The 14,678-nt window shown below is 38.6% G+C and overlaps 1 protein-coding gene across 1 annotated transcript in view; it reads right to left on the bottom strand.

Annotated features, from left to right (window-relative positions):
• Nucleotides 1-14,127, bottom strand: part of ERICH2 (glutamate rich 2) — a 39,654-nt gene extending 25,527 nt beyond the window's left edge. The window contains exons 1-7 of the mRNA XM_059395490.1: nucleotides 14,083-14,127; nucleotides 13,550-13,911; nucleotides 13,379-13,424; nucleotides 4,640-4,688; nucleotides 4,378-4,414; nucleotides 2,235-2,330; nucleotides 55-203 (exon numbers count right to left, since the gene is read on the bottom strand). Coding sequence (XP_059251473.1) covers nucleotides 55-203; nucleotides 2,235-2,330; nucleotides 4,378-4,414; nucleotides 4,640-4,688; nucleotides 13,379-13,424; nucleotides 13,550-13,911; nucleotides 14,083-14,127 — 784 coding nt within the window. The remainder of the gene's footprint in view (nucleotides 1-54; nucleotides 204-2,234; nucleotides 2,331-4,377; nucleotides 4,415-4,639; nucleotides 4,689-13,378; nucleotides 13,425-13,549; nucleotides 13,912-14,082) is intronic.
• Between the last annotated feature and the right edge of the window lie 551 nt (nucleotides 14,128-14,678).

The raw sequence follows: 14,678 nt of genomic DNA, 5'->3' as shown, positions 1-14,678 counted from the left end.
TGAGGAGGCCTCAATAAAAAGCTACATTTACTCACACAAAACAAATGTTATCACCTGTGCTTTCCTTTAAACAGGAAGATGACCGTAGCTTAGACTGTAGGTTCATTTCTGTATCTTTATTTTCAATACTCTTTGAAGATGCTCTATTTTCAGTGTTCTTTAAAGGAGCTGTATTTTCAATATTTTTTGAAGAGACTTCCTTCCTAAATGTTAACGTAAATAGTGAAAAAATACTTTCCTAGATCACAGTTCTATTTAAACCTTCACACGCATTCATACATACACACTTAATATAAATACAAAATATATCAACAATAAACTGGATAGCTAAAATGTAATATCTTTTTTGTGGAAAAGTATTAAAAATAATTTTTACTGATGATTAAAATTCAATTTCTACTTAGCATTTGTCATTATCATGTAATGATCCTTAAAATCTTCTCAGGGTTCTTTAACATAGAGAATACAAGCAATCAATTACATGAATGTCTTTGGCACATCATTATAATATGTTGGAATAAAACTAGGGATACTAGCCTTGAGGTTTTTATAGATTTATAAACCAGTTCTCACTATTGCTAAATGCTACACTTATTGAGAGTCTAACACTAATATCAAACCTTGGTCATGACATAAAGTAGCCTGCTTTTTCATTAAGCAGCCGAAATAAAGGTGAGTTAATTTTCTCTTTTAGCCTTTAAGCCTGAAACTTTATGTCACTAATAATGCATTAAGACAGAAGATTTTTGTGTGGCACACTCTGTTTACAGAGAAAGATACTCCTGCCCCTTGAAAAATCATCCCAAGTCTCTTTTCTGTGTTTTTAAGATTCTTTGAATATGTCTCCTTCACCAAAAAAAAAAAAAAAAAAAAAAAAATTCAACTTCTACTTTGCATGTCAAGACATAAAAAGATGTGAAGCATTTTTCTTGCCCCAGTTATGGTGGCTCTTCTTCTGACTGACATATGAATCCAGAACATGAGTACAGTTAAGTCAGTGATTTTGTACAGTGACTTAGCCAACAGGCTGAACAGCCTATCACGGGAGGGAACGGAATCTCATTTCCTCAATATATACACCTAAAGTAAAACCCCTCTCTAGTATGAAAAATGCAAAGTTGATTTACATTTGTTCTACCTCTGCCCTCCTCGTTTTTCTAATTGTGGAGAAAAAAAAAAAGCATCCAAGATGAAACTCTACATCTAAAAAGTTGAGAAATCAGTTAACTATTTAATTTCTAGTGAGATTCCTGTTATGTTACAGTTTGCCACAAGTGATTACTAGAATTTATATGCTCTAACATCTAATCTAAATAAAATAACTTTGCTGTCTTCCCCCCAACAAATTAATGTTTAGTTGAATCCAAGATACCATGTATTTATTATAAGATATACTGTTATTTAAGAAAGAAGTTTAAGTGTAAGATGCCATCAATTGTAAGAGATGTTAAAATATGAAGAAAATATGTGTGCTTAGAGTCTATGAGATATGGTACTTAGATATTCACTAATTATATCCCTAAAAGAGGGAATTTATCTGGTCTAGTTTTGAGTATTTAAATAATTAGAAATGCCTCTAATAAACCTTAATGATACAACATGGAGGAAACCAATGCCCAATATTAAATGGGATATTACTATTTGGAAGTAGTGAACATGTCATAAAAATACATATGAGAATCAACAAAATCATTTTAACAGTAAAATACGAATTCCTTTTCTGCTCACTTTCTGTAGTCTTTCTCATATCTAGTTTTAAAGAATCAAAGGTCCGAGGTCTAACCTCCTCTTCAACTACAATCTTTTGATTTCCATTTGAGAAAGTGACATTATTTATGGTAATGCTTCTAGCATTTAAGAAAAATAGATAACTGAACTGGTATACTCTAAAAGATTTGTTTTCTTTAATTCAAATAGTTACAGTTAAGGAAAGATTCAAATTTTTACTTTATATAATATCCTTTGGAAATGGAAGATGTTTATTTTAGTTTCTACTTAGGTTAAAGAGTCAGTCAAATTAGATATCCTACTGAAACATATTTATGTTAGAACATAGATAACCTAGATTTTGGACTGTTCCTAAAAATCTATTAAGAGTTTTGGGCATATTTATGAAATGGCCCCAAATTTCTATTGGGATAATTTTTTCAGTAAGTTTAGATTTCAAACTTTGTCTTAAAAATAATTTAAACTTGTCAAACATAGGCTTAAAACTGAAATTGATTAAAACTTACTTTTCTGAGAATATCCTAGCTACATTTAGAGAGACTTGTGTTGGTAAGGTACAAAGTTTGCTTGCCAATCCTGGTCTACGTCCAAAGAGGCATTTACTTAAAGTATAAAAATAGAAATAAAAAAACAGACTTGTCATTCATCTTAGAAGAGATAAAACATACGATTATGGAAAACCTATAGATACATTTTTTCAATTGAATGCTGTGGATTTACTTCAGGCATTCCCCACCCCCTACATCTTTAAGTATGCTTGAAAGCTTGACCCAAACCCAACAGATCAGGGTCCAAGATCTATAAAACTTCATCTAGCATGAAAGACATATTTTACTTTTATCGCTGAAAATTGTTAATTACATGCAATTTGTTGGGTAGACAAACTCTTTCACACATGGGATCCATGGGAAAAGAGGAAATAATAAATGTGGGCTTTGCAGCACAAAAATTTGAAACCCTTTGTTTATAAGTCCATACACTCCTTATGCCTCAGAGTAGAATAAAGTAGTTGTCAGAAGATTAAGGCAAATCTACTGCCACTGCTTCACTTGACAAAGAAGGTGGGGGGGTTGGGAGGACATAGGAGGAGGTGCCGCCAGAGGAGGTGGAGAGTGGAAAGAAAGCTATACTGAGAAAATGCATCACCTTTCCAGGTCACAGTGCTCTTCAAGCAAAGATCTTCCATGATTTTCTATTTTCCTACTTGATCATTTTTTTCCCAGGCCTGGCCCTGTTTACGTTGAACTCTGGGTAAGGTACCCAGGTGACAAAGTCACACACCTGTGAAACTTACTGGCTACACTAACCATTCCTCCTCCTCCCTCCAAACAACAATCAAACCAAACCCAAAATATTCTCTGCAAGTGAACTGAAGGGAAGATGATTTTTGTCCTTGTACAAATTAATTTGATAAGCAGATGCGATTATTAATGAGATCAAGAGAACAAGTAATCACTCTGCTTTTCTATTTTGGCCCAGGCTACATTTGATTTATCCCTGGGGTTTAACTCAGTATGTGGATTTCCCCTTGCTTTAGTTCCAACACTGCTTATCAACCATCTATGAACATCAGTATTCACAGACACAATAGTAATATATTTTCATTAATGACCTATTATTATTGAAAATTATATCATACTTCCTTCAAAGACTAAAATTTTCTTACATTTAAAAAATTTAAATATTTTTCAACCATGTAATTGGATATACATATTCACATATAGATTAATATACTTAATGAGGCATTTATTTTTTCTGATTATCTATAATAATCTGTAATAAACATAGGTTCTCTGTCTTTGATCTGTTATACATTCTCTTTAATACAAAAATATGTAATTAAATATAATTTACAACAAAGGCCAAGGTGACTCTAATTTTAATTTTTAGCTTTGACAGCATGAAAATTAAAATGTATATTGCATAATGTGAAAAATTTCCCAGTCAATTTTATTCAGAATAAACCAAAATAATATCAGTTTGGCACCATTCTACCAATCTGTCAATAATTGATCTCTATGAATGTGTTTTATGATCAACTTTCAAAGTATAATTTTTCATGGAATTAATAGAATTTTTTCCTCAGGAGGTAGGAGATGATCATATCAGGAAGGGTTTTGATGAATTATCAGAATTAGTGCCTTGAACAAAACAGGTACTTAATATTTAGCTACTACACTGAAACTGGACTATGATTCTTTTTAACACTAGCCCCTTCAACTAATTGGGGTGATCAGTTTCCCTTATTTAGTAGTAACAATTCATCTCATAGTAAATAAAGAATCTTTAATTTTAAAGTAAATATTCATTTAAAGGGAAATTCTGAAAGAAATGAGAAAGTATCAAAAGGAAATAGGAATGAACAATGAAAGTAATATAAGTAAAATACAGACTACTTGGTATTTCAGCATTTAAAAAGTAGAAATGACTATTATGTATACCTCTAAATTTTTATCAAAATTCATTTTTCATTTTAAATGTTCTTTTATCTAAGTAACAATTGCTTTCACTGAAGCAAAAGTTAAAGTGCTAATCCATGCATTTCTGGCCTTTCAAATTTAATTGGATGACAAATGATTGCATTATTTAGTTCTAATTGCTTAAAAGGCATGTGATAGATCAGCTGCACAACCAGAGACATCTTCTTACTCTGACATTGCTTCATTTGGTTCAATCATCACTTTTCCTGAAAGAGAAGAAAACCAACTCAGTATTTCATCTGTCATGATGTTCCTAACAGAAATTCCTGATCTGCAAATACATTTCAGCGTTTTTTAAATGACAAGCAACATAATAAAGGATTTAACTACTAAGACTTCAACTACATTCAGTCACTCCAGCAGACTATCTTCTTAATATTTAGGACCAAATGGTGATGAAACATGCTCTTTTTAAGTAATGAATCATTTACCCGTTGAGTCAAACACTAGCAATCTGCCATTCTGTTTATATTTTTGTACCTAAAATAGAAGCAAAAATAAAAACTAGCATTATTATTTTAGTTTGAGGTATTTGAAATAATTTATGCATAGCCTTTAAATAAACATTTCTTTATCTAGGCTAAAATATAATTTTATACTAAAGCCAATTTTTTAGAAACTATGTAAATTGGTAGTAAAAGAGATTTAAAACATCCTAAAAATAATTTATATAGTCGTATCTTACAGCATCTGTCTTGTCTAGATAATTCTTGCAGAAAAACCCCCAACTTCCTAAGTCTTTAAATACTATATAAATTTAGACTGTAAATAAAACAATGCAGGAGTCTATCGGAAGGATATTAAATATTTTGGCTTTTTTATATAGTAGTATCACTTCCATCCTAACTCTAAAACCTCATTCTTTTGGATTATGAAATTGGGTTGAAAAAAAAAAAAGTCTAGAGAAAGTAGCCCTTCCCCTTCTCCCCATTTCACATCAGAGCTTATGTAAAAAGAGCTGTAGGAATGCTTTTGCGTGTTAGAAAAGTGATGTATTAAATAAGCCTCTAATTCTGTGCTTCTGTTTTGCTTTTACATAATTTGGACTCTAGATCCAGATCCAAATACAATCAACAGCAGGTTAAGGATTCCCCTCCCTTTCCTATTGAGCTGACCCCAGAAATCATAAATTCATTTTGGCTCATCCTTCTAACACCACTTTTCTCCCCTACTTCAACAAAATAAAACAACATAAATCAAACTGCCACATTCCAGTTCATCTGTGTTATGAAAAACAGTGTATTTAAGCCAGAACAAGAAATTTTTTCATGGTATTTCAAGATGAGATATTTTAAATAAAATATTTTTATTTCAATAAATACAGTTAGAAATGTTTTTTATTTTATCTAGAGATACATTTTATTTTATTTTAAGATTTTATTTATTTATTTGACAGAAACACAGAGAGAGCAGAAACATAAGCAGGGGGAGTAGGAGAGGGAATGCTGGCTTCCTGCTGGGCAGGGAGCCCTATGTGGGGCTCAATCCCAGGACTCTGGCATCAAGACCTAAGCGGAAGGCAGATGCTTAATGACTGAACCACCCAGGCACCCCCCAAAGAAACATTTTAAAATGCAACATGGGGGCTTAAGTGGGTAGGAGAAGAATCAATGAAACAAGATGGGATTGGGAGGGAGACAAACCATAAGTGACTCTTAATCTCGCAAAACAAACTGAGGGTTGCTGGGGGGAGGGGGGTTGGGAGAAGGGGGTGGGATTATGGACATTGGGGAGGGTATGTGCTTTGGTGAGTGCTGTGAAGTGTGTAAACCTGGTGATTCACAGACCTGTACCCCTGGGGATAAAAATATATGTTTATAAAAAATAAAAAATTAAAATAAAAAAAATGCAATTCTTACCTTGTAAGTTCCCCTATGTATTTATTAATACTCATAAATTACAATATTTTCTTTGTGAATGTTTGCCTTTCTTAGGTTACCCTAAATAGATTTTCCTATAATTAGCCCTTTACATATTTGAGTAAATTTAATTTTAACTGTAAAGACAAAAATCAACTTTTAGTGGTTTTTGTTTTAAGTATGAGAGAGACCACACTTAAATTTTTCATAAATAACAATTCACTTGCCCTCTCCTTCACCAACACTTGCTGTCCCCATATCCCAAGCAAGACTTAAAAAATTGGTGATAGGGGCGCCTGGGTGGCTTAGTGGGTTAAAGCCTCTGCCTTCGGCTCAGGTCATGATCTCAGGGTCCTGGGATCGAGTCCCGCATTGGGCTCTCTGCTCAGCAGGGGGCCTGCTCTCCTCCCCCCCCCCCACCCACCTGCCTCTCTGCCTACTTGTGATCTCTCTCTGTCAAATAAATAAATAAATAAATAAAATCTTAAAAAAAAAATTGGTGATAATAGTACATACTAGGGATTTCTGGAATACAAAATTCAGGGCCAAAACCCAGGACAATAAAAGAGAAGCTCCTATTTTGTATTAAGTTTTTCTCTTTTTAAATCTCTCTCCCTCGTACCGATTTGCACTCTGGAATAAAGCATGGGTACATGAATTTTTGCCCCAGCCTTTGTTTTCTGGGAAATCCTGATCAAGCCAGACATTATATATGTTATTAATCTGATTATCCCTCTGAGAAATTCAGAGAGAGCTAAAGTCCATCATAAAAGTAAGGTATCTTTTCAGAAAAAACAGTTGCAGAAGACCAAGGGTGCCTGGGTGGCTCAGGCACTCTTGATTTTGGCTCAGGTCATGATCTCAGGGTTGCCTGATGTGGAGCCCAGTGGTGGCCAGCTCAGCATTCAGCACGGAATCTGCTTTCATATTTTCCCTCTCCCTCTGCTCTGCTCCCCAAACCCCACTGCAGCCCCACCCCAGGGACTCAAAGGAGCCCACTTTCCCTCTAAATAAATACTTAAAATCTTAAAAAAAAAAAAAGTTGCATTAGACCATACTCTAGGATAAATGCTTCTCTAGGGCAGTAGAGCTCAAAGGCTGAAACAATAAAGGCCCTAACAAAAGAAATCCAAGATGACCTGTTGTGAGAGGTACTTCCTAGATTTCCACAATCCTATGGTAACCCATATGTCTGAGTGGACATCCTCTTTATATTTATATTCTCTCCTTTCTAGCTCTAGGATCTTTATGAATTGCTACATTCTACCTTTTACCTGGATGAAATGTCAGTACATATAATTCTCTCATTTTCACCTGGCAAAAGAAAAACCCAGGATGGGCAGATCCCAGCCCTTGATGGAAACTCAAGCTCTGCTAAGTCTGGATTTATCATTACCTAGGAAATGTCCATTTAATCTCCTTCCATAAAACTGAATTCTATGGGGTGGGGGGCAGTACAGTGTGACACTCGAGAGTTGGGGCTCTTTAGTGAAAGAGACTAGATTCATGGCCCAGTTCTACCACTTCCCATGTAAATTTCAGTAGGTTACTTAACTTCCTCAGGCTTACGTTCCTCCATCTGTAAAACAGGAATCACAATAGTGCCATCTTCACTGGATCATTGTAAGAATTAAATAGGATGATCTGGTAAAGTGTTTAGCATAGCACCTGGCATATAGGAGGGATGCTATAGAAACAACGTATGTTTTATCTAAAGGAAAAGCTAGCAAGATGTCCTAGGGGGCTGGTTAAGATTGCTTAGGGAACCAAAAAGAAGGTTTTACTGTGATTGAGACAAGCAGACTAGCTCTGAAGACTTTTAATTAATTAATTAAAAAACCACATCTGCTCCAAAGTAATGATACTTGCTTAAAAAGATCATTGACTGCAGGGAAAAAACAGAGTAATTGAGAACAAAGGTAGAGTTAAAGCAGTGACTGGTAAGTTGAGCAGAATAAGGTCTAACCGTTGTATAAGTAATATATATTTTTCAAATAACTATCAGTATGCAAAAAATATCTCAGAAAGGAAATGCTTTCAGGAAAGAAACATAATAGTTGACTCTGAGTAGGAAAACGGGATGGCTGCAGGACTGGGGCAGGTGGAAGTTTTTTTACTTTATGTCCATTTGTATCTCTTGATATTTGAACAAAATACATTTATTATCTATTAAAAAACAAATACCATTTAAAATTTGCAACACTGTTTTTATCTCTGTTTATTCATCTCTTACAGGCTTGTAAGCTGTATGATGGTCTTGTGCTACTTTAATTCTTTTCTCCACCCAGTGGTCCCTATTCAAACTGGGGTCATGGTATCCAGAAAGAATGGCATAGAGATGCACACCTTGTATATTCATTACTACTGTATATGGTTAATGTTTACATCACTACATCCATTTAATCAGCCTTTGGAGTCTCTACCAAGTATACCTGCTGGTTTTTGGACACGACAGACTCTTCTGATGTATTTCAACAGTCCCAGTGGTAATGGGAACAACACAATTATGACAGTTCCTGATTTCCATGTCTATTTCATGTCCTGAAATTTAATGTCTACTTACAACAAATATTTGATGAGCACCTACCATGTACTTCAGCACAGATATGTCTTTGATAAGCTCTGGGGATACAAGAGAAACTCAGAATTTTATAGGGGAAACAAGTATTAACTTTCCATATACAGGATAGATCAAGCTCCAAAGCACTGTACTAAATGCTTCCCTCTAATATAATTTTCCATACTGCCCAAACAGGATCAGTCAAATCCCTTCTTTTGAGCTCATGAACTGGGGATGCCCAAGGAAACAGAACTGGAAAGACAAAGGAAGAGAGAGTCTAGTCAATAGAGCTGTCCCTGAACAACTCTGCAGTTCTAGAATACAGTTCTGAGGACTGTCCTCCAGGTTTGCTGTATTCCCACAGGTATGATTTCTACAAGTATCCCTAGAATATGATATTATTCTACCTGCTATGGGAAGCAAGAGTCAGGCTTCATAATGGAGGTGCTATTTATTTAGCCAAGTAGGCAGTCAACAGGAGGAGAAGAACAGCAGTGTCTTAAAAAACAGTAATAGATGGAGTCGGATATATATGTGGGAGCAAACCTGGAAAGTCATTAATTATCATGTGTAAGGAATGTGGGGTTTTAGCCAGTAGTCAATGGAAAGCAAACCAAGGCTCTGAAGAAGCCAATCATATGATTGCATCTATCTTAGAAAAGAAAGTCTGTGGAGGGTAAACCTGAGAGAGAATGGGAGGTGGGGAAACCAGTTACAAGGCCAATGAAATAGTCTAGAGCAGGGACTGGAAAATTAAAGCTCATAAGCCAAATATGACTCATTGCCTACATTTAAAAAAAAGATTTTATTTATTTATTTGACAGAGAGAGAGTACAAGCAGGCAGAGCCACAGGCAGAGAGAGAGGGGAAGCAGGCCCCCGCCCCCACCACCACCGCTGAGCAGGGGAGCTTGCCAACATGGGCTCTGTGAGGCTCAGTCCCAGGACTCTGAGATCATGCCCTGAGGCCAAAGGCAGACATTTAACCAACTGAGCCAACCAGGCGCCCTCATTGCCTACTTTAATAAGTGAAATTACGTTGGAATACAGACAATGTTTGTACATTGTCAAGGGCAGCTTTCAGGCTACAGTAGCAGAGTCGAATGGTTAGTTACAACAAAGACTGTCTGACCTACAAAGCCTAAAATACATGTTATCTGGCCCTTTATGGAAAAAATTTGCCAAACCCTACTCCAGGGGAAAAAGTGGTGTACAAAGCCAAGAAGGTACTTTTGGAACCAAAAGAGAGGTAAAACTGAGGATCACTAGACATAGAAGTGAGGGAGAAGAAAAGAAGTTGATGGTTCTCATGTGGATGACTAGGATGAGGACACCAGGGGAAGAACATTCTTGAGGGGTGGATAATGAGTTTGTTTTGGGGAAATTCTGGATGGGAGATGTCTGTAAGTCATCTGAAATCAAATGTTGTCCAGTTCTATTATAGAGAGTTAGAACTCAAGAGAAAAGATGATGTGTGGGATAGCTGTGAAAAAAATGTGAATGGATGGCATGGCCCATGTAGAATAAGACAAGGCCCAGGAGAGAATCCTGGGAAACAACATTTAAGAAGCAAGTGGAGTAAAAGAATCAGTCAAGGACATGCCCATAAGCAATATGTTGACGGATAACTACAGAGTGGTAGAATGATTATATCACCAGGATAGAAGTTTCTGGAGAGCACAGCCTGGTTCTTATTCATGAGTATGGGTCTCATATCATTTCAAAGGCACTCAGATATTGACTAAATGAATAAAACCACTGGAATGATATAAGTAATTTAATTGGCTGAGAATACTCTTATAATCAAAAAGAAAGGCCCACAGAATTGGGAGGGATGATTCTGAGAAAAGAGTTGGGGAAAAGCAGGTATAGATTTATTTTTATTATGAAAAAAATTCTGAATGACTAATATAGAAAAATGGGTAGTATTCATCAGAAGATAAATGTATACCATTAAATATTAAAAATGTACATGACAAAGTGATTTATAAAGGTGTAATTATGTGATTATATGTGTTTGAAAATATTGTTTATTTTGTAAATTAAATTGTACTTTGGGGGTCAGGGTAGGGGTCATTATGGGCTCATTTTTTTTTTTTTTGAAGATTTTATTTATTTATGTGAGAGAGAGCAAAAGAGAGTACAAGTGGAGGCGGGGTGCAGAAGGGCAGAAAGAGAAGGAGAAGCAGACTCGCCTCTGAGCAGGGAGCCCAACGTGGTGTTCTATTCCAGGACCCTGGGATCATGACCTGGGTGGAAGGCAGACATTTAACCCACTGAGCCACCAGGTGCCCCAATCATGGGCTCATTTCTAAAAGAAAAGGATTAGTTCTTGACTTCTTTGCTATGTTAGTCTGGACTCTTGGTTGCAAGTTACAGAAACCATACTCAAGTTAGCTTAGGAAAAAGAAGAAAAGGGTTGGCTCACAGAATCCAAGAGTTAAATACCCAAATTGTGCACAAGTTAGAACAGTGAATACAGCTGTATTCAAGGAGGAGCATGGGGTTTTTCCCTGTTCATCTCAGCTTCTCCCTGCAGGTGGACCTCGTGCTTCTCTCACTGCAGAGAGATTTTCTACACATGGTAGAAAACAAGACTTTTATGTGATATAGTTGTAGCCTTTTGGAAAAATTGACTCTCTCAATAAAAACACCAGTAAAAGGCCCAATTAGTTCAGCTAGGTTTTTTTGTTTTTGGCAACAAAGAACAGAAAAACCCACATACCACATAAATTGGTGCTCAATACATATTTGTTGAATAGGAAGGAAGAAAGCAAGAAAGCAAAATAAAGTATTAAACTAGATCTTTGCTATCCAATATGGTAGCCCCTAGACATAGGTGGCTGTGATGGGTTCAATTTAAGATATACACACCAGATTATAAGGACTTAGTTCTTAAAAAAGAACAGAAAAATCTCATTCCCTTACTCCTCTAGGTAAATGTTCACTAACCAGTAGTCAATAGGCCACATAGGTTTTATTTAGATTTTCTAGGTTTCATAAAATGAATTAGAGCATTCAAAATTTAGGATTCACAAAATTTTCATTTTAGGTTTCTCTTGGAATACTGGAAGATACGTTCATGTTCCTCTATCCCTTTTGTACAATTATTTTATCCTTTTGGGCTATTTATTTTTAAAAGTCACCTAGTATTCTAATAGACAAAGGATGAATTAAGAAATAGCCACATGCTCAGGTCCTGCAACTGTGATGAGAGAGCTGATTAAGCACCATCCTCCATCCTAGGGGAGCCAACTGTGGACACAATAGGATTCGGGGGCAATCTTCATTGCATAGTCTTGAACGTGTATAAAAATGGTTTCAATGATCTTCTACCATTTTCATTCTTTAAAGATTTTTATTTATTTATTTGACAGACAGAGATCTACAAGTAGGCAGAGAGGCAGGGAGAGAGAGAGGAGGAAGCAGGCTCCCCGCTGAGCAGAGAGCCGGATGCGGGACTCGATCCCAGAACCCTGGGATCACGACCTGAGCCGAAGGCAGAGGCTTTAACCCACTGAGCCACCCAGGCGCCCCCTACCATTTTCATTCTTATATAAAAGTGATGACATGGGGCACCTGGGTACCTCAGTCGTTAAGTATCTGCCTTAGGCTAAAAGTCCTGGGATGGAGCCCTGTATCAGGCTCTCTGTTCAGTGGGAAGCCTGCTTGTGATCCCTCTCTATCAAATAATAAATAAAATCTGTAAAAATAAACAAAAGTGATGACATATAAATTTTAGATATTTCCTTTACAGTATAATGTAGAGCTGGAAGCCCAGACTCCAGAGCCAGACTATCTACGTCCAAACCTCAGCAAATTATTGTGGACTTGAGCCAGTTCCTTAATCTATTTTTCACTTTCCTCAACTGTAAAATGAGGACAAAATACTACCCACTTCATGGTTATTGTGAAGATTAATATAAATATCTAATAATAAATAACAGCACCTATCTTCTACTACAATTATAATTAGAAGGAAACAATTCAAAAGACATTTTTAGTGCCTTTTTCAGGTTTATTTTTAAAAAGCCACTTCCAGGGGTCTCTTGGGGTAAAAACAAACTGGCCCAATTCACCTATGCCCTCTGGGAAGGAAAATGATAAATTTATAATTTTGCCCTGTGCTAATTTAAGTGCCACAACAGCGCAGTGCAGCACAGTTTGAGTAATCAAAGGCCACACTTCTTGATTTTGGAAATCTCAAGTCAATTTTGTCACCTCACAGAAGGCTGAAGACCGGACCTTGGAAGTGACTGATCCACTGTTAGCCCCTCATTTTACAGAATATAAAAGCACGGCCCGGGGAGGTTCAATGGTTTACCTAAATTCCACAAGAATTTTTTATTTATGGTCGTGCAAGTTAAGTCTAGCAAGTAATGACATCTTTACAGTCAGTGAATGCTGGCTCCTACTGGTCATTAAGCTGTTTCCCCAAAAATGTAAGAAGAAAAAAACAGATAAAACGGGAAAAAAGTTGTTTTTTAAAAAAGGAGGTGGGGACTTGGGGGGGTAAGGATGGAGCGAAGTAGCTGGAAGCTCTGAGATGCAACAAGGCTATTTTCACAGTTCGGGGGGTGGGGGGGAGCAGTTTGCGCTCGCGAATTGGCTGGTCCGAGAATGGTGGTCAGAAATGCCCAGTTACCACTCACACCCATGTACACACAAAGACTACCCCCCTTCCCGAGTGCCTGACTACAGCCAAAGGAGGAAGCCAAGTCCCAGGTGCACCAGCAGCGGCGCCGAGCCTACCTTCTCGCGCGCCGCCTCGGCAGCCGTGGAGCTCCGGAGCGCGAACCTGGAGAGGGCAGAGAAGTTTGCGCGTTCAGGCGCGCGGCCTGGGGGAGTCCGAGGCCAGGGCTGGGTCTGTCCGCACGCGAAGCTGGGGAGAGGGCGACCCTCCGTCGCCGCAGTGCCTCTTACCCGCTCGTGGTCCTCTCACACCGCCGGTCCGCAGGGCAGACACCGAAGGCCAGCCCAGCTCGCGGGTCGCGCGAAGTTCGGTGCCGGGAGCCGGAGACACAGCGTCGCCATGGAGACGAGACTGCCGGCTGCTGGAGCCGGGGGAGCAGCGGAGCGCAGAGGCGGAAGGAGCGCTCGGGCGGGGGCGGGGCAAGCTGGGAGCGCAGCTGAGGGGCGGGGAGGAGGCGGGACGCGCCAGGGTAGCGCGGGAGGGCGCGACACCGGAGAAGCCTGGCGGGACGAGCCTCCCGCTGCCCGGCCGGGCTAGCCTGACCAGGCGGTGCAAGCCCGGAACGGAGCAGAGGGGGTGGGGCGGGGCGAGCCTGGGGCGGGGCTGAGGGGCAGGGCGGGGGCGGGGCGGGGGCGGAGCAAGCTCGGGGAATCACGAAGGGGGCGGGGCGAGAAACCCGGGTTTGGGGGAGCCCAGCTGTTCCGCCACGCTGAGCATCAGGTGTACAAAATCTCGGACACACGTCCGCACTTGCACACGTTACTTTGAGAAATGAAGAAAGGAGAGGGATTGGAATGTCGTTGTCCATACCTGATCCTTTTCTTGTCAGGGAGAGGGAAAAAGCGGGGGGTGACCTCGTTCCTGTTTTAAACTTGTGAAGTAAAAGAAGTCTTGAGTTGGGAGAGAGGTTTATCCCTAGATGTGGATGAACAAATGTCGCTTGCAGGACTTGGTCCCCAACTTGAGGTCGCCCCAAGAAAATTAAGAATTTCCTGGGGGTCTTGGACCCTCCTCTTCCACCAGCGGGGGGGCGCAAGTCCTAGGATGTGAAATTGACCTCAGCCAATGAGAGGTTTTACGCCCTAAATAACTGTTTGGGTCACAAAAGGGGGTGGGGGAGCACTTCTATTAGAAAATTCTAATTGTCCCTCAAGGTTGGCTTCTAGGAAAGAATTGTCTGCTTTTCTCCACTTGGGATGGGGAGGTCCCTAGGGTCCATTTGTTGCTAAGCAATAGGTTTTAAAGGATGCCCATTTGTTGGAATCAAATCTGGATTCGAATATCACTAAGTAGCCACATGATCTGAGGTATTTAGCTATTAGCTAATATAGCTATTTAGCTATTTAGCCTCTGGGGTTA

This window comes from Mustela nigripes, chromosome 3, assembly GCF_022355385.1.
Source record: "Mustela nigripes isolate SB6536 chromosome 3, MUSNIG.SB6536, whole genome shotgun sequence".
NCBI lineage: Eukaryota > Metazoa > Chordata > Mammalia > Carnivora > Mustelidae > Mustela > Mustela nigripes.
The sequence above is the reverse complement of the archived record's forward strand: the minus strand, read 5'-3'. Positions and strand labels throughout refer to the sequence as shown.